The sequence below is a fragment of the Branchiostoma belcheri genome, unplaced genomic scaffold (assembly GCF_001625305.1).
Source record: "Branchiostoma belcheri isolate BF01 breed outbred unplaced genomic scaffold, Haploidv18h27 scaffold34, whole genome shotgun sequence".
Classification (NCBI taxonomy): domain Eukaryota; kingdom Metazoa; phylum Chordata; class Leptocardii; order Amphioxiformes; family Branchiostomatidae; genus Branchiostoma; species Branchiostoma belcheri.
The window spans coordinates 1114595-1139198 of NW_017803954.1; the positions used below are offsets into that span (position 1 = coordinate 1114595).

The 24604-nt window shown below is 41.9% G+C and overlaps 3 protein-coding genes across 7 annotated transcripts in view; 2 read left to right on the top strand and 1 right to left on the bottom strand.

Annotated features, from left to right (window-relative positions):
* Positions 1-9087, top strand: part of LOC109475610 (gamma-aminobutyric acid receptor subunit beta-3-like) — a 13096-nt gene extending 4009 nt beyond the window's left edge. For 2 of the 5 annotated variants that reach the window (XM_019776323.1, XM_019776324.1), the window contains 7 exons: positions 2283-2350; positions 3596-3813; positions 4136-4218; positions 4410-4547; positions 5826-6383; positions 7549-7769; positions 7905-9087. In XM_019776323.1, the coding sequence (XP_019631882.1) occupies positions 2283-2350; positions 3596-3813; positions 4136-4218; positions 4410-4547; positions 5826-6383; positions 7549-7769; positions 7905-8129 (1511 nt within the window). In that variant the 3' untranslated portion in view covers positions 8130-9087. The remainder of the gene's footprint in view (positions 1-2282; positions 2351-3595; positions 3814-4135; positions 4219-4409; positions 4548-5825; positions 6384-7548; positions 7770-7904) is intronic. The other 3 variants (XM_019776326.1, XM_019776325.1, XM_019776327.1) reach the window with 3 other exon arrangements.
* Positions 9088-9674: 587 nt separating this feature from the next.
* Positions 9675-14270, top strand: LOC109475420. Its single transcript, XM_019776022.1, has 12 exons — positions 9675-9766; positions 10056-10098; positions 10364-10429; positions 10611-10654; positions 10958-11039; positions 11271-11388; positions 11548-11726; positions 12171-12386; positions 12596-12772; positions 12905-13207; positions 13464-13817; positions 14257-14270. The coding sequence occupies exons 1-12, from the start codon at positions 9695-9697 to the stop codon at positions 14268-14270; spliced, it is 1668 nt and encodes a 555-aa protein (XP_019631581.1). The 5' UTR covers positions 9675-9694.
* LOC109475611 overlaps positions 14216-24604 on the bottom strand; it is a 17527-nt gene continuing 7138 nt past the window's right edge. The window contains exons 9-18 of the mRNA XM_019776328.1: positions 20860-20990; positions 20680-20717; positions 20480-20512; positions 20136-20277; positions 19674-19849; positions 19076-19207; positions 15508-15682; positions 15059-15234; positions 14669-14796; positions 14216-14433 (exon numbers count right to left, since the gene is read on the bottom strand). Of these exons, the coding sequence (XP_019631887.1) occupies positions 14341-14433; positions 14669-14796; positions 15059-15234; positions 15508-15682; positions 19076-19207; positions 19674-19849; positions 20136-20277; positions 20480-20512; positions 20680-20717; positions 20860-20990 (1224 nt within the window). The 3' untranslated portion in view covers positions 14216-14340. The remainder of the gene's footprint in view (positions 14434-14668; positions 14797-15058; positions 15235-15507; positions 15683-19075; positions 19208-19673; positions 19850-20135; positions 20278-20479; positions 20513-20679; positions 20718-20859; positions 20991-24604) is intronic.

A 24604-nucleotide genomic window follows, 5' to 3' on the forward strand; every position in this document is an offset into this window, starting at 1 on the left:
GTTTTCTATCATGTATGTTTGTGTCAGTCTTGCTTTTTTTATTCATATTTTTTTTCTTTGCTTTCACGATGCTACTGCATTCAATGCTTGTTTTTCAAATTTCTTGCGTGCAAAACATGAATGCACACCCCAATCCTTCCTTGACTGGGCTTCGTGCTAGCCAGTGAATCCCTGCTGTAGTCTGCATCTCAGGGTGAGGCATGGCGAAATTTACCTGTGGACACAAAGAGAGAAAAACAAATAAGGTCCTTATTTCAATAAGTTATGTGATTCAATGATGTTTACCTTCACCTAACTTTCAAATGCCCTAGGCATGAAATTCCAGGCAGTTACCATTGCTGAATTACAACATGTTCTCATTAATTATGCAAATTTAAATCTTAATTTACATAATATCTGCCTGCGTTTCTCTCGTTCGCAATTACATATGCCACACGCTTTAATAGTCCTGTCATGTAATGTAACTGATACATGGCACGGGGGCCTGGCACCCAGGCTACATTGTTTTGCCAGCAATGACATCATAGAAAGCATGGTACCGTATTTCAAAACTCACACAGCTTATCTTGAAAGAAGTACTATAGAGATGCGAACATTGCCTAACTATCGTGATTATGTACAATATTGCGTATAATAAGGATGGTTAGGCACTCACCTGGTATTTTGTTTCACTTCTTGATTGTATTCTTGATTAACTGTTGTGTTTGTCGTCATGTAAAGCTGAAAGAAACAGTGTAGAACAGGTTAGCGAAGTTTGTTGCATTCTAGGGTTGCGTTATTACCTTCGCCAAGAAGGTTATGTTTTCAGTAGCGTTTGTCTGTCTGTCTGTCTGTCTGTTTGTTTGTTTGTGAACAGCATAACTCAAGAAGCTTAGTATGCATTGTCATGAAACTTGGTAGGTTGGTAGGTCTTGATGAGACCTAGAAATGATTAGATTCTGGGCCCCCTACCGGCTTTTGTTGGTACTGCAGCAGAACTTCCGGTTTTGATATCTCGCGATCTGGACATGCTAGTGTCACGAATTTTGGTTGGTAGATAGCTCTTGGGGTAGGGAAGAAGTGACATGAGTTTGGGCCCCCTAGCAGCTTGTTCGGGAACTGCAGGAGCATTTGTTGAAAAATTTTCGATGGATGATAACTCAAGAACCGGCTGACGTATTGTCGTGATTTTTGGTATGTAGGTAGCTGAAGGGATGATTGACATAATCAAATGACAGTTATGCAAATCATGAGCTAATTTGCATAATTAATGAGGAAATTCTATAAATCTGCATTGTTCGATAATAGGACTATGAAACACTTGTGGCATGTAATTGAGAATGAAAAAAACATCTGAGGATATAGATTATGTATATGAAGACCTAATTTGCATAATTAATGGCAAATTTTTATAATTTCATAGTTGTAACTGCTGGGAATTTCATACTTGCCACATTTATAAGTTAAGTGAAGGCGAACACCAATAAACATAATTTAAATCATGACCTCATTTGCATAATTTATGAGGAAGTGCCATAATAGCCTTTTTGTTAAGATAAGACTGTCATTGGATGGAGAATATGATCAACTGATATAACCCATGCAAATGAGGATCTTATTTGCAAAATCAATTATCAAAATTGTATAATTCTTCAACCGCAAGGGTTAACATAATTTGGCGAAGGTATGAGATCGTGGAACTCTTGTTTAAGTATAATTCAACATGCTAATACTCTCTCTTTTCTCGTTCTGTCATAACGGAGTAATTTTCTTACAAAAGTGACCCTTTAACTTCATCGAAAGTTTGATGTATGAAACATGCAAAGCGCTAATTATTCATCCGTCAACGTCAAATTACTCCAACATCCGCCAACTCATCCATCCTGCACCTATTTCTGTCAGCCCCTCGTCACGTGACAGCCACGTGACCGTTTGATCTTGAAGGGCAAACCGTCGGACAGAATGCACAAGTCAGGTCTATGGAAATAGGGCACAGTCTGCATAATGGACGTCTGGACAAGTACATGTACTACATGTTCGTGTTAGAGACTGAGGGCAGGATGAATAGAGATCAATTACTTCCTTCTAGATCTGAATTAAATGACCACGCATATCATTAGGAGACTATCATCCTTCCATGGAAAGCATTCATCAGCTAGTAGTTGAAACATCAAGTTGTACACACTGAAAGCACTGAAACAACGTGTTGCATTTCTTACATTATGGTTAGTTATTAAAGCCATGATCCCTGTTTTGAAGCTATTGTCCTGTTAGTGACTTTGCTCTACTGTCCCTCCTTCCAGGCAAACCCGTTGCCGTACAGATGAGTATGACCATCGCCAGTATTGACCAGGTGTCGGAGGTAGACATGGTGAGTCTTTCATCCAGTCAAGAACGATTCATTAAGATTTCCTAGATGTGCACGTGTAAGTTCATTTTTTCTAACCTTTATAGTCCCTATGTCAAGAAGAGAGCTTCGCACACGTTACTTTCTTGGTAATAGAAAATGCCCCCCACCTAGTATCCAGGCAGGCAGTCTAGTTTGTCCCGTTCCCTCGCCGGGCTTTGCTTATGTCAATTGTACATGTTATACTTTACGTGACCTTGTCCGGTACGTCTCGCTAATCATCCTTTCAGCAGTTCATTCTAATTTGGTGCTCCCCTGGGCTATAGGGGCGCGACATGTCATACATGCCAATGCCTTGTACGGGGTTCCCCAGAGAAACATTTTAATACCCACATGTGGTGAGAGATCGCTAGCAATATACCAACATATCCCTTAAAGTCTGTTAAGTGGTGATATTTACCTCTTGGAAACTGAAAAGACGAAGTCATCTGAGATAGCCTTGATTAAATCAATATTAACACAAGAATGTTAACATTTCAAACTTCCTTTCCGATAAGGTAAAGTCTTATATCCAAGGGGGTTTGGCACTAAAAGGTACTCTGATCCTTGGCCATAAATGTCACAGGAATGTTAAGTCACCCCCTAAGGGCAAAGGATACAAAGGTCAAAATAATGTTAGCGTTGTAGAAAAGTTAAAGTCGCACAGTGCACCTCCTTCAGGGATAATATTCAGGGATGCGTTAGCCAATCCCTGCTTTTGTACGAGTTGTGTCGAATTGAATAAATTGAAATTATTAAGCTTAAGCTTGTGCACCTAATATCATTATCCCTTTTCCTGTTTTGAGGAAAGAACGTATTTCTTGTGTCTATTAGCCACTGCCAACTCTTACACGTTTGTCAACGCCAGAACTTCCCAATTGGATTTAACATGAACGTCATTATCATACGTCGTGTCAATATTTGTAACACTAATTCTGACAAGTCTTTGCTCGATTCTACAATGGAATATGGTAGTAACTCGACGTGAAATTGGATATATGACAAATTTGAGACTTGCTTTTTGGGTAGTATGATATCTGACTCACAACAATGTACATATGTGGCGAGAGCGTCATAAATTATTCTAAGACTTTTAGCTTATCAGTCAATAATATATATATCATGACAAAGGCCGTAACACAAATACAAACACGAGACATTGCCTTGGCCTGATCGATTTTGATACAATCATGTACGGATATCCTGACGGTATCTTCTCCTGCGTTCCAGGACTACACAGTGACCGTTCTGATGCGTCAGTACTGGAATGACCCGCGCCTGAAGTTCCCTGGGAACAGGAGCATGAGTCTGGATCCCAGGCTGGTGAAGAAGCTGTGGGTCCCTGACACGTTCCTGGAGAACTCCAAGTCCTCCTACCTGCACGCCGTCACCGTGGACAACGCGCTCATCCGCCTGTTTCCGGACGGCTCCATCCTCTACGGGATGAGGTAAGGACGTCTTTCACTTCACTTTTATATTTGACAAATTGCAGTTTGTTTTCACCCTTGTACATGTACAAGAGGAAAGTTAAATAAAGTCAATGTAACGACAGAGACAAAACTACTGTAACAGCAAAAGGCCACTGAATGAACAAACATGCAACGGTCGCATTTTCATATGACTGACCAATTAAAGCAGTTTACAATACATGTGTATTAAAAGATCAAGTTCAAATATAATTATAGTTGCAATAATGACTCATATCGCATTTCTAGTAAAGTTTTTATCCTTGATGTTTAATGCATTTCTTTGTTTGTCATTGTGGTTTAGAATAACTGCCAAAATGGAATGTGAGATGGACCTGAGAAAGTATCCAATGGACGAGCAAAGCTGCCCCTTCATCTTGGAGAGCTGTAAGTATGATTTGAACATCCTCGGGCTGGGTATCACACATGTATGTTTATCAGTCAATATTGATACAGTTAAATTACATGACATGTAGAAGACGATATATCAACCTACGGTGTACTACTGCTGTCGTCTGAAAGAAACGTATATGGAGGAGAAAATGTGACTTTTAATTTTTAATACATTTGAATCCCAGATGGCTATACCACGGAGGATATGACGTATGAATGGCGGGAAGGAGACAAGTCTATATCCGGTTTGAAGGACATCCGCTTGTCTCAGTTCACCATCTACGACTACAAGGCCTTGCAGGGATATGGGGACTATGAAACCGGTCAGTCAGTGGCTCTTTGATCTTTAGATACTATTGATGGTAACAGATTAGAGTTTTAGTCTAGAAATGTGCACCTGCTTTATATATTTTGATGTTCGAACAACAGCAAGTATGGTCTGGTACGCAATGACTACCTAAATGACAGTAATTCTGTCTTTTTCTTACATACTGATATCAATTGATAATGACAATGCTGTTGACGTTGGTCTGAGTGAGCACAGGCTGCTTGATGACAGTGACACAGACTCCAGTGAACGTTTCAATAAAGTTGCAAATGTTTATACGTCCTAGACATTATCGAAATGGATGCCATTTTCACAATTATTCTCTGCTGTAACATGTTATTCTTTATTGATAACAAGGGAGGCATTTTTATACAATGATCCTACTTGACTTTTCCGTAGGCCGGTACCCACAGTTGCAAATGTTGCTCCTGTTCCGGCGCCAGGTGTTCTTCTTCTTCCTGCAGACGTACATCCCGGCCAGTCTGCTGGTCATTGTCTCATGGGTGTCGTTCTTTATCAATCCGGACTCCGAGCCGGCCAGAGTGTCCCTCAGTAAGAGGCTACTACTAATTCATTTCAGTAGAGGACAAAGTCGGCAGTGTACAAGTGTGAAACCATTTTAATGTACACATCTGAATTCAAAGATGGTTTCCTGCTAAAAGATGAAACTGTGAAGCTACCTGTTTACTAACTGAGATCTCCTGAAGGTAATCGGACCCTCAGGGTCATCCTCATCTTGTCACTCTTCTCGTCACCCATTTACAGTCACCCAACCCTCTTCATTTTACTAATTCCCATTCCAATTCTGCAACTTTAAGCGTAGGTGTTGCCGCCCTGCTGTCTTACCAAGGGCATTATGCACTGTCTTTGGTCTTACTAACCAGCTCTTAATGATGACGTTTGACAGATCCCGACACTTCATCAACTTTCCCTTGTAGATGACATTCAGCAACACATCCCGGTAACGGTCAAAGGATTTCTTATCTCTGAAGTTTGAAAAGTATACATTGGAATGGCTATGACGTTGCGAACGGACAGTCCGGATGTATGTATGACCCAAACGTGGATCAATGCATCTATGGCCTGAGTCACTAAAGAATGAATTTGATTTTTCCAAGGTCTTCCTTCCTCGCATCATTTTCTTTCACCATAAAGCACCACTTACTTCTAGTTTTCCACAGGTCCAGCCCACCACTGTTGTCAAATTAAACGCTCCATTCTCGCTCCGCCTTTCCTTACGTTTTATCCTTCCTCCACCTTCTTCATACGGCAGGCAAATATCCCCAGCTAGTCGTGCAGTTCACCATTCGCCGCAACGTGTTCTTCTTTCTTCTCCAATCATACCTGCCCTCCATGCTCCTCGTTGTTCTGTCCTGGGTTTCCTTTTACATCGATACAAATTCAGCTCCTGCACGGGTCTCTCTAAGTAAGAAAACTGTCTTTCTGCAAGAGTCTTCCCCCATGCGTACTGGACGGAGACCTCACTCAATTGTTTCCTCTTCGGACAGTCAAAAGTCTGTTCGTCACGTCTTGAAAGGGGCACAAATGCATCTATCAATATTTTATCAAATACGCCTCTACCCACGTCCAGTTCGTACGGGTAGAATCTCTTCCTTTCTCTCTGTCTGCACACTAACATACACTTCCACCCTCTGTCCTGTCGGCATTCCTTCCCAAGGCCGCTATCCACAACTTGCCCTGCACATCCATATGCAACGCAATGTGGTGTTCTTCATGCTACAAACCTACCTGCCGTGCATACTGATAGTCATTCTGTCTTGGGTGTCCTTCTTCATTGATAAGGACTCGACGCCGGCTAGAGTCGCTCTAGGTAATTATAACGACTAGAATGACGACTAGAAGGATAGGTAGACATACATGTATGGTTCTCACTTTTGACGGATGGGGTGCTGTTGGCGTGCCTTGACTAACGTGGCAGTTTTTGTGCTGTAAAAAGTAGGCGCATTAGCGGGTTGTAGTAACGTTCCTGCCTAACTATACAATGTAGCTCTCATTCAGTTGCTGTTATTATACCTGTTAACCAAAGTACATCTAAACTTCTAATGTTATTATGGGTTCACCACACCACGAAGTGGTGTGGTGAAACCATATTGCTTTTTCTGATGTTTCTTCTTCTCCTCCTTCTCCTTCTTCTTCTCCTGCCATTTTTTAAATGGATTCAGCTTCTTCATTTTAGGGCCCAAGGTCCTGAAATTTGGTATGGAGGTACAGTGGGCAAATACCCCTAGGCGTTTTTTAAATTATTGTGATACAGGCTTTTAGAATGGTTTTATTTGAGTTTTTTGGCTGTGTTATAGCAAATGTATTACTGTGTTAGTGGCCTTGTTTACCACGTTTGGGCATGAGTCATAACAATGGAATGCAGGGCATCAACCAATAGGCATGCAGCTTTCCTCTATACTTCTTGCTGATTGGCTGTTGGGATTTAACTTGATTAACACCTGCACAGAAGCATTTCCATACTGACAGTATGTCTGTATTCAAGTGTTTTGGTAGGTATTTCAAGCTTTCCTGCTCCAGCATTGGAATGCCGGGCATGGACGTTTTTTTTTTTATTTTGAAAATCAACAGTTTGCATTATGCACTAACCAATAAAGTAGGGAATAGCTATCCAACTGTTGTTTTAGTTGTATTTTACTTCATATTATAGTTATATCAATGTAAATCATTGTTTTCCCTTGTGTTTCTCATTCTTTCCCTGCCATGTCGTAAAATGTGGTGAACCCATCGCTGTATTTGCTCCAAAGCAAATATTGGCCTTTCTAGTGTTGCTTTTTGTCTTTCCTTTCATTCATTGAAAAACTCCATTATTTGAGCTAGAGTACGAAATATCGATAGTAAAATTTTGATAGATTGAGTCAATGATTGGTCAACTTGTAGAAAATGGAAAAACAAATGTCTCAACGATAAACAGGAAAAAGAGGACGAAAACGGTACATTCATAAGATACTATTTGCTTTTCTACCTACATGTAGGTGTCACCACTGTTCTCACCATGACAACGTTGGTCTCGGGAACGAGAGCTCAACTGCCTAAGATCTCGTACATCAAGGCCATTGACGTGTACCTGGTGGTCTGTTTTGTGTTCGTGTTCGCCGCTCTGCTGGAGTACGCAGCCGTCAACTACCAGTCCAGATACTACAAGACACCCAGGAAGTCAAGAAAGTCCAAAAAGGCCGAGATTGAGGAAATCCAGGTTTGTTTTGTAATTTTAACTTGATGGTTGATGGTTATAACCGATCATATTTTTTACAGTTGCTTACGTGTAGTAGCAGTTCAGTCAATTCAGTTCCTCAGATTTGTCTATCCTGGTTGTTTTCTCGTCTGGCAGCTCGAAGAGAAGAAAGCTCCCCTTGCAGTCCCAGAGAACGACGGAAGTGCAGCTAGAAATGGGACCACTAGGAGGCGCTTCCCCAGCCCAAAGGTTCTGACCAGCTTCAGAAGTGGACGGAAGATCATAGAAGACGTGAACGACATCGATAAGTTTTCCCGCGTCCTGTTTCCAGTTACATTTGCTGTCTTCAACGCCATATACTGGATTGTCTACACAGTATAAAGATATTGTACTCTCAAGTTCAGTCCTGTAAGTCGTATTTGTAATATGCTATCTTGCAAATGTCAGTGTATGGCTTAGTTGTTTAGAGCATTGATCTTAATTTGTAAAATTTGTAAAAAATACTTTCCTATGACAAAAAGTCTTCATTAACGGCTGGAATCTCTAGGATCAGAAATGTCGATGCACTAACTAGTAGTGTGCATTATTTCTGAAGTCCAATCTTTATTGTACAGTGAGGCATGAAACGTAAGACGTAGTGTGACGGACAGCGCGCACAACAGCGATCTCCTGATCAAGGATCGACTGCGGCGTGATATGTGATTTTTCAGTTGTCATTAGGATCAATGGGGTGATCGTGTGTGCGTTTTGGCATAGGAATGGTTAGAGTTAACTTGTGGAATAAACTAAGTAGTGCGAACCGTCGGAAGAGACATGCATATAGAAGTTGACATAAAATGCAGGACCACATCATGAAAGTGCACGACGACGTTGTCATTAAAAATCACCGACATTAATTGAGTCGAAACGTCCATCCTCTATGATCGTTTGCCTTCCGTCCTGTAATGCTGAAGATATTTAGCTTATCGAATTGGAAAACTCTCTTTACTACAATAGAGAACGTCGCAAAGCTATAAATAAGCTACTAACTTTGCTTCAGGGATGGCTCGAGTAAAAATGACATTCCCACATATTTGTTGTTCATTTGTTGCCTACAAACCTACACCTCATGACACGACTGATATGTAATGTATATTTACGATCTTTTTCCTCTTCTTCGTCAGAATATTATTTTCAAAGGCATATAACTGTTTCATAATAGTATGAATTTACCCTACCGTTGTTTAAAACGTGCGTTTACCACCCTAGGGATTATGTCGATAGTATAATCATTAACTAGGTTAGTAACATGTTGATATCCTAATAGTGTTAATTACGTATACCTGACCCGTTGGTGGCGTGTCCTGATAAAATGTCTACATTTAGCTTGATAGAAAATATGCTTTCGAATAAAGATTTATGTAATATAGTCTGTTCTGTTGTCTTTTCCGATGATTCATTTCATGTGTTTTCAATAAATTAAATGCTAGTTTTATCTGCTATACAATACATGTAGTTTTTATACAAACAATAGGGCAATGTAGGATAACATCCCGTAAGTATCTTTATCATTTCTTTTTACATCCATCCATCCATCCATCCATCCATCCATCCATCCATCCATCCATCCATCCATCCATCCAAATCCATCCATCCATCCATCCATCCATTCATCCAATCGTTATGCTTATCTCTTCATGTAAGTAGATATGTACCTACGGTTTTCTCTCTTTATCACCACTCTACTATTTTCGCCATTTCCAAAAGCTAATACAGGGTGTCCAAATTTGTATTTTTAATTGACAAAAAAATGTCTCCTAGAATTAAACACTGGGCTATTTTTAGTACAGGGACAAGTTATCCAATGAGAAAATATGCAGCTGTGAAAATAGGTAGACTATGACTGAGGCGAAGGGTCATCGGGTATACTGTACGAGTATATGCGTTACAAACAAATCGTTGCTAAAATGGTGGTGTTCAATATGGTCACCCTTAGCGTCTACACGGCAGTCTTTGTCTGTGTCTTCGCCCCAGCTTTGGTGAGTTGCACCTTCAGTCCCCTTGTTTTGTACATTTCATCAATGTGCATCTATATCATAAGAATACTTTCTCGAATATATTCACAGTCTACATGTGTCATTTGGTCATATCGGTTGTAATGTCTATCAATGTTACACTATTGATATCACGAATGTCTTTTACTGTGAAAATCCATAATATATCTTGCAGTTATGGTCCGTCTGTGTTCAAGCACTACTGGGTTAAGAAGAATATTTGTAAAATGTCAAACTGTGCCAACTTTGGTCGTTATGCTGCTAATGTATCCAGGATGCAGCTTCGGTGCAGTCAAAGGGGCACAGCAACCTTCAGGGTAAATCTTTACACTTTGGTCACGTAATTTAGCTATGACTCAGTACCTTTAAATACCCATATATCTACTGTTTATAGAATATGGAATTAGAGCTCACTGTAATACATCTGAACAGTGTAATTCGTCTTAAAACTATACATACAACACTCTAAATCGACATGTTTGTAACTTGAATTTTGCAATATAATAGTGCTGGTGCTAGTCAAGAAGTCGTATTTAACGTATTAAAAGTGCTGCTACGTACATGAGAATGATTTATTTAAAGGTGAAGGTGGTCCGGCGCACGGATCTGGCCGGGTGGCGATGGATAACATCATTGAGGCAAACAAAGGTGAGGACTTCATATATGCCTATCTTGTGTCTACTAAACATATATATAGTCCTTTCTTCATCACTTCATCAAGGGCGTGGAGTACTTGCTATTTGAAATGGCGTATCTTTCTCTGGTTCACTCATGTAAAGATGCCTGTCTCATGTGTTAATGTGTACTAACCATGACGTATTTTCCTCAGGTCTCCATCTGTTTGAGACAGACATTCAGTACTACGGACCGGCGGTATGCGTTACATGTACTTTCATACAGAGTTTTGCTTCACCAAAAGTACCTGACCAAAACGTTCTTTTGAGCAGCAAACAAAAGCAAACATTAATAACTTTTGTAACTTTAATAACTTTTTAATAACTTTCTATTGTAATAACAATTGTATGTAGTCATGATAATCATGTATTCTAATAGTAAGAGTAAACTGTGCAATTAGTCCCCATTGCTGTAGTTTTGTGTAATATATGCATGGATGGAAATCTGTCTGATTTTGTTAACGTGACTTTGTTACAAGCATTTCTTACCCTTTCATTTCAGAACTCTCGTAATGCCATCATAGAATCAGCCCTGTTGTGGGACTATAAGGAGATCCCATTCGTCATCAGGCAGGGTGATTACTGTAAGTCCATGTTGTGTACTCTGTACAAGGTCACATGGACTCTTTCTTATGGATACAGAAGTAAAGCTCACAGAAGCAGCATTAAAATTGGGCAAGTTTGACTAACTGACTGTACATGTAGCTTTTATTTCGTAGGGGTGACGTATAGATACCACATTGGGCAAATATACTTGAATACATCCTTTGTATAAGTAGTTGTTTAAACATAAAACTATATTTTTGATTGTCCAGCTGCAACAGAGGTATCGCGTATTCAAAGCGCCATGGAAGAGTTCCATCAACATACGTGCGTACGATTTGTACAGAGAACTGGCCAGCAGGACTACTTATATATCCAACGACTAGATGGGTGAGATTCTACTACACAGCTACGTAACATTCGTGGATAATTTTTTAACATCCATCCATGGTACCAAGAGTTATGCTTTATAAATACACAGTCATCTCACCATATCCAAACCGAAGGCACAACCTTCTAGCGAAGGTAAAAGTGTTCTATGTTTTGCAGATGCTCGGCATGGATTGGTGAGAAGCATGAAGGTGCTCAGGACGTAATTCTGGGTGACGGCTGTGTGGAGAAGGGAACCATCGTACACGAGCTGATGCACGCGCTGGGCTTCTGGCACGAACATCAGCGGCCGGACAGGGACGGCTGGGTCAATATTCTGTGGAACAACATCAAAGACGGTGAGTCTATTCACAAATTTGCTGTAAAAACAAGCTTAAAGCTTTATAGGAACTGCCCTTTGTTTTTGAAGGTTGCAGAGTTTCCTAATGTTACATCTGCTAATATTAGACTTAACTTAGTTAACTGATACTGTGTCTTTGAAGTTCAGAAATGATGTATTCGTGTGAAAGAGGTAAATTAGTCCTTTTTGGCGACGCCTCAAGGGCAAGCCTAATAGTGATTATGCCCATTTCAGGAATTTTAGCTATTGCACAGAAGTTTCTGTAATGTCTGTGTGTGTCGCTGACAGAGCAAAAATCTGACTACACAAGCATCCAGACAACAATCAGACCCATATCACATGAAAAATTAATCAGCAGATAAATAGCCTAAATATCAAACTAGAAACCGTCGCCATGGTAATAATTTTATTGCCGACCTTGTTTTATTTTATTTTCTGTCAGACAGGAGAGACGACTTTGAGAAGCACGCGGAGAGCGGTATCAGTACACTCGGGCTGCCGTACGACTACGGTTCCATCATGCACTACGGCAGCAGGGCACACAGCGTGAACGGGCAGCCCACCATCGAGGCGCTTTTCCCAACCAACGGGCTGATGGGACAGAACGACGGCCTCAGTACCGGGGACATCCAGAAGATCAACACGCTCTACAGCTGCGGTGAGTGTTGCAAATATTTCGTCGTTTTACAAGACATATAACATGCAGCAGTGCCGTGCTTGGAATACGAGTAAAAAGAATTATATTGAGGTGTAATGTAGGTGTTGACGAAGCACCCTACAGTTTAGATTATGACAAAGGGGACATTGTAAAGTATTTTAGTATCTACCCGAAAACAAACCGATAAATTTATTTTCCCACATTTCCAGGCACCCAGAAGTGGAGGACCGATGGCCGCTGTGGCTCTCGCTTCCCAGCTCCGGGGGCGACACCTGGCGAGTGCAACCCGCACGGCCAGTTCCCGTGCTGCTCTGCAAATGGATATTGTGGATCTGGGACAGACTTTTGCGACTGTCCGGGGTGTGTTGACTACACCAGCAAACTTGGTAAGTTTATGTTAACTCCTTGAACTACATTATGAGCTATGGAGTTCTTGGCCATTTCATAACAATTTATCAACATGTTACCTCACTCATTTTTCTTCACTTCTCACATTTGTAACTATCTGTCCATGCTAGGGTGCCCTACGGTTGTCCTGTACGGTTCCCACACTGTGCAGCACTCTAAGATGACGTCCTACACCATGACGGGAGACACTCACGAGGGCCGGCCCGTGTACTTCAGCAGCGCCACCTGCGACTACCTGTATTACTACAAGGGGGACAGGAACCTTGAGTGGTGGGTGGGGCCGCAGGTTGGGAATAACTTCGGGAGCGTGCACGTCAGGGACTCCCACTTGTTCGCTGACGAGATCATCGGGACGTTCCTGCTGTGGGACGACCAGTGGATAGAGAACCCGGACGTAAAGATCGCCTGCTCTGGTTGGTAGGACCTACCATATTTGGGGATCATATGTGAATGTCTGTCAACGTTTCATTTATGTTTTTTATGGGAATTTGCATCCCATCTATACACGGAGCCAACTATATTTCAATTTTCATCGTTTGTAACCTTGTCGCATGTTTTCCAATTTCTTTTCCTTTCCAATCATGGGTGCCCTGAAACCTTCCATTTACGCTTGCGAAAGTTTTTAAACTTTCTATACAAAGTCTTAGTTGTCATGTCCGTTCGTTTCAGATGACGCTCCAGCTGGCGTTGTAGTTCCACAATCGGCAGGGGGCGCTACAGACTGTACGAGGGTCAGTCTGCGCGGTGATACTAACTACCAAACTTCCCGCATGACAACCTACACCAGAACGAGCCAGACCAGCGGCGGCAGGCCTGTCTACAATAGCGACACGGACAGCAGGGACTTTCTCTTCTTCTTCGAAGACTACAAGCAGTGGTGGGTAGGTCGCTCGATCGGACAAAACTTCGGCTTCGCTTACGTCAACGACTGCGCCATCACGCCTGACCAGATCAGGTCCCAGTGGCAGGTGTGGGACGGCAGTCAGTGGCTAGTCGTCCCGGCCGTTCATGCAAGCTGTGTCGGTAAGTTATTTGTTATAAGTATAAACATTTTTTGTTATTGTTTTATTCATAAGGGGATGTTTTGTAGGTCAGTGAGTTTTCAGCAAACTAGATCTTATTGGGACGAAAAATTCACTTCAGTTGTGCTTCATAGTATGATTCGCGCGTTTATGTTTAAATGTTAACGAAGAACTTTTGTTCACTTTACTCTGCTTTCAGGTCATGCATAGAATAGTCAACTAGTCAACTGTACAACACGAGCGAACGACCAGGATTCATCATTTAAAATGATGCTAAACAGTCAGTTCCCAATAAAAGAAGTTTCTGATTGTGAGATTTTGTGACAATGTGGATAACCATGTCAGCTACATTCGGTGTCATACACACGCGAACACCTACACACTAATAAAGACATGCCATGATGAAGTCATGATTCACTTTATTCTGCGTTCCCCAACAGACTCAGTAGTCTAGCGAAAACAGCCCTAAAACGTTTTAAAACAGCGTCGCCCGCCCTGGTTGACCAACAGTACAACCAGCTGCCTCAGCACTGGTACAGCGTGTTGATCTTCTCGATGTCCAAGTCACTGAAGCCAGTGTTCCTCCAGCCGCCCATCACTGCGCCGCTCAGGGGACGCTGATATATAGAGTTCAGAAATATCAAACGTAAGAAGTATTAAACCAGTCATCGGTCCCATTTTCAACATAGTCTAACATAGTTATAACTAGTGAACTAAAAATACAATACATTTAAGTGTGATGCAACTGTGTTTGAATGCAGGAAACATACTGCAAATGCCTGTTGTTGAGATAATGTTACGTTACAACGATGCTAGTACGCCAAAGGGTTCATTACAGTGGACTTTCCTGACCTTAGCTGTGATAGTCTCCAGACCGTTCTTGCTGAAGACGTGGCTGTCGAAGTGCATGACGGAGCCATAGTCATACGGCAGGTCTAGGGTACGGCCGTCGGTGTTCTTGTCAAAATCGTGGACGTGACCTACAGGAAATCATGATAATGACTGATTGGAAATAAGCTTCTAGGAGGGCCTCTCTATAGGCTATGGCACGTGGTCTGGGTTATGTGGAATCGGTTTCTTTTACAGTGAAACAGGCACTGTGTTACTACCAGCCTTGGCTATTCAAAAAGAATTTTACATCAAGCTTCTTCTCCTTATAATTCATAAAATTCTACACCACTATCTTGTCAAGTAAGTCTCTAATTGGCACCCAGTCTGTCGTAATAATGTTAAATGTCTGACCGTCTTGTACGTTTCCCAAGTTTATCTGGACCCACTGGTCCCTGTCCGGGCGGTTGTGTTCGTGCTGAAAGCCGATAGCGTGCATGAGATGGTGGATGATGGTTCCTTTCTGTAGACAGTCATTAGCGAGAGATAGCTCCTGGCGCCCTCCCTGGCGACCAACCGCGGAATGGCACCTGGAGGGATGATCAGGTAGTTACACACAGATATACAAAACAATTAATAACGAGCGAAACGTATATAGCATGGGTTACTTCGTTTATCTTTATTCTATAAAATCTTGTAGCGATTGGCACTGTTTGCTCCAAAAGATCTAGAAATGCACCAAATACGGGCAGATTGAATTCTCGGCGTCAGCCATTCGTGGTAAACTCAAGCTTTCAAAGAATAAGTAGGGTTAAGCTTTATGTTTCTGGTTTCAAACAGTGGCACTGTTCCTATGTACATACCCTCCGAGCTTGCGGATGTGGACGTAGTCTTGTTCAGTGGTGCGGGGTACAAACTGGATGCAGGTCTCGCTATGGAAGTCCGCCATAGCTGCCAGTATCACCGCCGCCTCAGAACCTTCCTCTGGCGCCTGGTCCGATAAGGGCTCGGCTGTGGTGGTGGTGATGTTATATTTAACTATCAAGACACCAACACTGAAACTTTGTTCTCTCCTTGGAAGACATGCAATTTAATGTTGTAATTCACATTAAACGGGCAGAAGTCAGGTCGCGGTTGTATGCAGTAGCAGATTTCATACCAATGAAATGAAAAATAATGAAACATATTAAATGATTGAATGATCTTGCGAAGAAGAGTACTGCACCGTGAAATATCTGAAGCTACTTGCAAAAGTAAGTATACACAGTCGAACCTGTCGCGCAGACGTTACAACTCTGCATGCAGTTCACTAACATGTAGCTAGGGTTGACGTCACACTCCCCGATACTGGCCCAGTCATAACACAACTCGTGGTTATCCTGGCAGGTGGAGGCTGTAAGTAAGGCAACACATGCACAGCACATAATCAGCATCGGGAAAGATGAAGATGGTCGGAAAAAATTATATCTGTAAAGCCCTTCGTTAATTCAGGGTAACCAGCTTCGCGAGCACGCGGCGTGGCAGCAGCTGGTTATATATTACGTGCACTCAACGACATGTCACATTGGACCTTTGCACATCTAACTGCACGGTATCTAATGAGGATGCCCCAGTTGTACTTGGGGCACGGCAAGGAGTTCTAGATAAAAACGAAATTTTGCAAACTGGTGTCTTGTTCTTTCTGACCAGGCTATATGTAACAGTTATAGCCATAATAATGGTCAGTATATATATGTGAATAACCCGGACATACGTAGGTTAAGTTGGATGAAAACGTAAGAGAGAAGAACACTTTACTCGGTTGACAGATGCCGCAGCTGGCTTGGCAGTTGACGAGCATGTAGTTGGGGTTAATCTGACACTCGCCGGTGCTGGCCCAGTAACTACAGCTGCCATGGTTGTCCTGACAGGTGCTTCTCTCAGATACTGCACACAAATAGACACATCTCGTGTCTTAACATGTACAGTTTTACTGATGTGCATTTTTTTTAATTCTCACAGTGTTGATTGTGTGGTGCATATGAGCATCTGAATAGCACATCTCTATTTGGCAATATCAATTGTGTTTTCCTTTATTTGAAAGTATCTAATATGCAACTTTACTCATTATGATAGCACAAAAATGGTTGGTAATAGGGTTATGGGGTTATTGTTCACAGCATTGTAGTAAGTTATATTGGATAACTTGGATATGAATAGTATACCCTAATGCGTAATGTCCGGTCATACCCAGGTTTATCTTAAGTCAAGTATTTGCTTCAGCTACAAAACAAATTTGGTGGTGGTTACTTTGTTCACAGATACCGCAGCTCAGTCGGCAGTTGACCAGCATGTAGTTTGGGTTGACGTCACATTCCCCAATACTGGCCCAGTGCGGACAGCTCAGGTGCTCGTCCTTACAGGCACTTGCTGGAATAAAAAAAATATCAAAGACAACATTTCTAGATAATTCACGTATTCCGATGCATCGTGCAACAAATCACCTGGGTGACGTAAAAGACACAGTGAATGAGATAGTTTCATTTGTTACATGGGTGAATTTTGAAGACTTAACACCATAGAACAAGATATATTGTGGTATAACAGAATGTAGACTTGAATAGCAAGAAGCTCCAAAGATGACCCGTATCTACTAGAAAACGGTAAATTCTGTGGCCTGCTTACCGTATTCAGAATTGAACACGTAGGGAATAATTCCAGACGGCCAAAGTTGGGTATCCTCGACTGCATTTCTCTCCTGCTGAAATGAAAACAGCTGTGTCATTTGTCATTGAGTTAACATTGTAAGTAAAGCATTAACTTTACTTACAATACTTGGATCGTATTGATTCTATTATCTAACTCGTTGTCTAAATTAAGCCTCCATGTCTATACGCCCATAGGATCCTTTTTTATTGTTAAGAAACCTTCCAGACTTGTTGTACTCACGAAATCTGCCCCAGCAATGTCACCCTTGTTCAGCTGACCTGGGGAAGGTTGTCAATACATAGAGGTCGTTAACATTAAGGCATTTGGTCCAAACAGTGTGTTTATGCACTCTGCTGTGGGAGGGAGGTGTTAATGTCTAAGATAGACCAAAAGGATGCATGTGTGAACCAAATCAGGGAATACCACGGTGGAACTGTATGGAAAATGTTACTCACTTGGTGCACTTGTCGCTAACCCAACCAACAGGAAAGAGATCATTCCAAACATGGCTGTGTGAGACACTTTGAGAAAACTGCCTCTCCTTTTCAAAGTGTGTAGCTCTCCTCTAATCTAGCAGCCGCTGTATGTTCAGGCCGTTAAAATCGCCTGGTGTTGTACACACAATATTTTGTGGGCGTGTCTATTAAAAAGCACAGTGGGTTTTGCCGTACTCGTCTAGCTACTATAATTGGGAATCCCGTGCAATAGACAAATGGACCGAATGGAAACGGATTGGTCTAAAGTTTTATCACTGTTTTATTCAATACCAAAAAGGCTTGCCAAAGTTTGTGTTGTGCTGGGAAACCTTCAGGCTGTTAGTCTATGTTTACTATCCTGGCTCTGTTGGTATTCCGGACAGATCAACCACAGCACAGTACGGATGTGACCCACACTGACCTGACAACAGTACGTCTTCATAAGTATGTTTTCTACCACTGCACTGGGAAAGCGGCATATGTTCCGACCCTAAGATAGCTGCAGAGGATAGGAACAGGCAAACATAACCTTTCTTCACGTCCAGCGTGGTGAAGTGACACTAGAGTGACAGTGACCGTATCAGTGGTAATACGTCACGTCCTGTCCTATCCCCATCTCCAATTCATTGCCCGCGAGTCAATAAAGATTTAATGACTTACTGTCTTGAATTAGAAATAATATCACACCCTATTACATAGACTCGTATAGTAATCTCCAAGAAGATCCGGTGGGGAAATGGTTACAGACTGGCCAATTCGATACTGTCGTACCCCCACCAAAAGATCTGCTTGGAGACTATCGTATAGCCCTATTTTCCCTAAGCCTTCACTATATATAGTGAAGGCTGTTATTACAGGTTGTTAATCGTTACGTATTTGGCCCACCACTCTTTTCTGTGACACAAACTTCCTGTGTTTGTTAGTAGAACGATTGTTACTGTATGTAGACATGTGGAAATAAAAACAAACTCAATGTATCATAGCAGGAGCTGCACCAGTGAATAGTGCTCCTCCGTTTATTTGTTGCAATCGTACAGCTTCTTGATCTTCTGTATATCCAGAGCACTGAGCACCTCCGTATCACCGAGCACGATGCCGTTCAAGGGTTGCTGCAGAGGGGAAGGGAACATAAATGTAGAGATGAAAGACTTATAATGCCCAATGTTTCTGCCATCATATGTACCTTTTGAAACCACTCATTACTGTTGTCGAACCCCGCAACAACACCAACATTACGAATAGTAGATGCTTCAAACTATTTTACAACCTACCTTGGGCACGATTGTTTGCCTGTCGTTGGCGCTGAAGGCGTGGCTATCGTAGTGCATGACAGACCCGTAGTCGTACGGCAGCCCGAGGGTGCGGCTATCGGCTTTTTTATCGAAGTTGGACTGTTCATCTACGTTACAAACAACGGAGTCATTGTTGGTCTTTGTCATTCATCAAATAGACTTCCACAACATAACTACAAGCTCTGTTGCTTTCGAAAGTCTGACTTTTAAATCACATAGCAATCCATATCCTGCCGTCTGTGGCATGTTGTCCTGATGTCTGCTCACAAAGTGGATTTTAAAATAATGGCATGTGGAGTTAACCTAAGAACATAAAATCGGAGAAAAAATCCAGACTTCCGGAATGTATGCAATCCTTGGCTTCCTGAATTCCCTGCTGGCTCCCCACCAGATTCTGAGACCCTATTTCCAGTGCCAGACCTTTTGACCTCGTGTCATTCTGCCTATCAATTATTCCACCACCCACATGCTGTCAACCTACTCTGTCCGGAAAAATAGATGCACAAGCACAAGCCCACAGCTCAGCCGCCCAAAACAATACTTCCCTACCCAGCATTGAAGTAAAAAAAACACCTGGGTCAACGTTGTTCAGCATGATGGTGACGTAGTCGTCCCTGTCCGGCCGCTGATGTTCGTGCCAGAAGCCCACAGCGTGCATCAGCTCGTGCAGGATCGTTCCCTTCCACAGACACCCGCTACCGAGGGACAACTCCTGCATCCCGCCGCTCACGCCGATATCAGACCAGCAACTGGGGAAAAGAAATAGACTCGCTAAACTTAAATGATCTTAACTGTGAGAAGGCATTTCCAGACATTGTTAGACTTCTTTGAAAAGACAGCCAAAACAATTACCAATCCTACTCCAGTGTCAGGGAATGGAACTTTCGTGAAAAAGCATTTGCTACTGACTTTAATACTGTTATGACATTACTTGTAAATACTGCCAGCTGCTGAACTACAGTTCATCCTTAATTCTGCCGGGTCTACCTGTCGGAATAACAAAGTATATAACACCAGATGTGACGTCATCTTTACCCATCAAGCCTTTTGATATGGACGTAGTCCGGTTCGTTGGTTCGGGGCACAAACCGGATACAGCCGGTCACCCGGTTAAACTCCTCAATGGCGGCTTGAATCTTCCCGACCTCTGACCCGGGGGGTGCAGTCAGAATTGTACCTGCAAAATAAACATGATACAAAGAGATGTCTCATACCTCACCATGCCCTCGTGATTTTTGTATTTCTACTGATATAAATAAATGTTTTTTTATTCACCCGAAAGAAATTTCTTTTGTATCCCACAAAAAGCTTGTCGTGTGCGCATTACTTAGTACTTCCTGACTATATTTAGGTACATGTATGGACATATCTATCGTCACCTCCATCGATACCGCCTCCGACGACGTCAGGTGCTGTAATGTGAGGCAGAAAAATACGATTTGTACTCATGAAAAATGAAAAAAAATTTGAATCAATCTCTTCGCACAAGTCGTAAATGAAAGCACATGTAGACGAGTACATACATTTGTAAATACGTGACCACATTGTTTATCGAAAAACAGTGACATGGATAGGTTACCTGGTTCGAAGGCGAAGGAACTGCCCCAAGCGTCGTAACTGAAAAAGGGTGAAAGGATGGCGCATATTTAAGGCTTCTATAAGACATTCTATAAGATATTTAAGGCTTCTATAAGTCATTTATATCACGAATCGTGACATAGACAAAACTGGAGCACACGCTAAGAGATCCACCACTTACTCCAAGGTCTGAACGCCGTTCTTAGTAGACCCCTGGTAGGAGGTCTGCCCCGGCCACCTGTAGACAGTCACCCGGCCTCCGGAATTGGTGAGTCTGCCGTCATGGATGGCAGCGCGACAGACGCCCGAATCCTGGCATGCAACGATTGGCAGCTGATCAATTTCCTTCCCATACCTCTCATACGAAGAATTTTATTTATAGCTACTGATATGACGTACAAAGACTTGTTAATAGTTCATATCGTTCAGTCGTATACTCACGTCCGTGTACACGCCAGTTCCATACACATCTGCGCCATGTGAACACCCAGAAGGACAGTTGACGCTGTAAAATTCCCAACAAACCAGTAGTTCTACAACTGATTTGGTAGAAATGTCAGAGGAAAGAAAAGCCTACCTTAAATCTGTATTCAAAATTAAAATCAGAGATTTCAAACTTCCAAGAAGTAAATATTGTTTGCATTAATGCATTACATCATAGAGTGCATTATCACCTTATGCTACGAATTAAACCATAACCATGTTTTATGTTTCCTACATGGCAACCACATCCTTGAACCCAGGGTATACCAGCTATAGAAAACCGCCCACTCACTTCGGAACCCAAACATAGAAACCGGGCATACATTAGTGTCAACCAGAACGCCTGGCTTGTATATGTCGGGTACTTATTCGTGGAAACGGGTCTTACGTCATGCTGTCGACGTCGTCGGCCATCTTCGTGGAATCAGTGGAGCAGGTAACGGAATCTAAAAAAAAAAAAAGAAAGAAAGAAAGCGTGAAATAACCTTGCATTCATAAAGTTACGTCAGATAGATCGTCCGGAACTTATACAAATTTCAGCAGTATATTTAGGTACAGATATGGACACACACACACACACACAACACACACACACACACACACACACACACAAACATATATATCTATATATATGATGTATATCGTCACCTCCATCTATACCGCCTCCACCAGTCAAGTCGCTACTTTCTGTAATGTGAGACAGACAAAGAGAATTTCTCACATTAGGAATGAAAAATAAACACTTGGTTAATCTATCTCTTCGCACAAGACGTAAATGAAAGTATTTGAGTATACGAGTAAGTGAACAATTTTTTTCAAGTATTTATCGCAAAACACTGACATAAGCAAGTTACCTGGCTCAAAAGCGAAGGAACTGCTCCAAGAGCCGTAACTGAAAAAGGGTAAAAAGATTGCATATTTAAGCCTTACGTAATATTTACATCAGCTTTATCATGATTCATTACAAGGGCAAAACTATCTGCAAAGTCGCTGTAGGATCCACCACTTACTCCATGGTCTGAACGCCGTGCTGAGTGGAGCCCCCGTAAGAGGTCTGTCCCGACCACCTGTACACCGTCACCCGGCCTCCGGAATTAGTGAGTCTGCCGTCATGGATAGCAGCGCGACAGACGCCCGAATCCTGGCACAGAATATCGTCTGTTTAGTGCCCTTCCACCTCCCAAAAGAAATGTATCTATCTTGGACAACTATAAGCATGAAGCACAAAGTTAGTTCTTATTATTCAGTGGTACTCACGTCCGTGTACACGCCAGATCCCCAGACATCTGCGCCATGTGAACACCCAGAAGGACAGTTGACGCTGTAAAATTCCCAACAATACAGTAGTTCTACAGCTGATTTTGAAACATTAGAACAGAGTCTATTTTGACGTTGTAGTCAAAATAAGACATTTCAAACTTCCGAGAAGTAGATATGGCTTGCGTTAATGAATTATACCAGAGGATGCAAATTCAGTTTACTCATTTTGGAACCCCAACCGATCATGATGCAGCGCCACCTAAAGCAATACTTCCATCCGAAAGTAATACTAGTAACATCTCTTCATGTATGTCAAGTCATTAATTGGGTCTTACGTAAAGCTGTCGCCGGTCATCTGGGTGGAGTCAGTGTAGCAGTCCGCGTTATCTGAACAAAAAGAAATCGGTTCAACTTTTGTGCTTGCTGGTGTCAAAAACGTTTCCAAGCAAACAAGAACAAAGTAAAACCAGAGTGTGAGGAGGTTGAAGCAAATCTTACAAGCTCTCTGTGTAGGCTTCTGTGCTCTGTTTGATGATCCTGTAGAACAGAGAAAGGTGGCACTTTGACTTATCCCAGGTATACCTTTGGTATTGAAATTAAGATTTACAACAACGTAATTTAGGGTGACCCTACGTACTTTAGGGTGTCAGAGTGTGGATTACATGAACGTGTCAACCTAGCGTGCAGTGAAGAGACTCACGTCGCGCAAATCTTCACCTGATCGAGGTACCCAAAGTAACGTATCATAGATCCACAAGACAAATCTAAAGTTCAACAAAGATTGATGCCACGGACGTCGATGAACGATGAAATCATTTGTGGTAGATGACAGTTTTACTGCCATTGCAGTGACTGTGACAGTGAGTAATCTATTATCACGCAGCCGCTATAAATAATATCATAATTGTGATCATTTGATTTAAAAAAAGGTAAATGTTGGGAAACGTATTCGTATAGAGATTATAGTGAACATGAGCAGGGAATGATCATTATAATTTTCTCCGTACCGGAGCGGCCACAGAGGCCACAGCTTTGGGCACATTCGTCCAGCATATAGTCCGGATTGGCGTCACATTCACCGATAGAGGCCCAATTGCCACAGTTGCTGTTACTGTCACGACAGGACGTACCTACAGAGGGGAAGCTTTCATGTTTATGCATTGAACAACAATTGTATATGGTACAAAGTATGTCATCTACTGGTACATAACTACAGTTCCATAAGACTAATCAACATGATATAAAAAGAGTGACACTGTGTAATATGGGAATTTCTAACGTCTATACATAAAGAGGAATATACATGTACTTAAATAAGATGATCCACCCTAAAGATGCAATATCTTTATGACGTTATGACAGAAAGAACTTACTAAACTCGCTCCCAATGACGAAGGGAATCACTCCACTAGGCCAGCGCCACCCGTCAACGATAGCATTCCTGGAGTCCTGAAATCAGGAACGTTTCCATATTGAAATAATCTTCTTCACAAAAGAGGTGATTTAGTTTCCACGACAAACTAGAACAGATTATCACATAGAAACACAGATTAGAAGCGTCTAGTTCATTTTATTGCTATTGTTATAACTGATATCAGCAATATTTGTTTTGATATTATATTACATAACTGCACTTGACAATGTTCGGATTGCATTACAACGGGGTGCAACATGTACGTGGATTCGCCCGACCATGCCAGTCATACCGCGTATGAAAATCATTAATTATATTTCAGTCCATACCATGGTATGGATGAAATATATTGTGTTCTCTCATGTTTCTTCTCCTCCTTCTCCTGCCAAACAGTCAAAGGGATTCAACTCCGCCATCATTCAGCCAAATGACTTGAAATTTGGCATGGAGGTAGAGTGGGCCAATACCCCCAGGCGTTTTTTTCATTTTTTTGATATATGCCTTTGAAAAACTTTTATGAAGGTTTTTTGGGGCATTTTTCGCCAAAAAATGGATTTTTGGATCCTGAGCCCTGCTTTTACAACCAAATGATCTGAACTTCGGTATAAGGGTACCTTGAACATGTGTCTACAGAATAGCAGTCACATATTTGGCATACACCACTTCCAAATGACTCATTTGGGGGACTTTAATGACTATTTTCAGCAAAAAAAGGGCCAAAAGTGCTGTACCCATTCCATGTTCTATCTAAAGAATGGCCGGTTCCATC

Bases quoted from the DNA above. Each gene is read 5' to 3' on its own strand.
- LOC109475420 (XM_019776022.1), top strand. From the start codon at position 9,695: ATGGTGGTGTTCAATATGGTCACCCTTAGCGTCTACACGGCAGTCTTT. The intron at 10,099-10,363 runs GTAAATCTTTAC...ATTTATTTAAAG, and splicing joins GGGGCACAGCAACCTTCAGG to GTGAAGGTGGTCCGGCGCAC. The intron at 11,389-11,547 runs GTGAGATTCTAC...TATGTTTTGCAG, and splicing joins TATATCCAACGACTAGATGG to ATGCTCGGCATGGATTGGTG.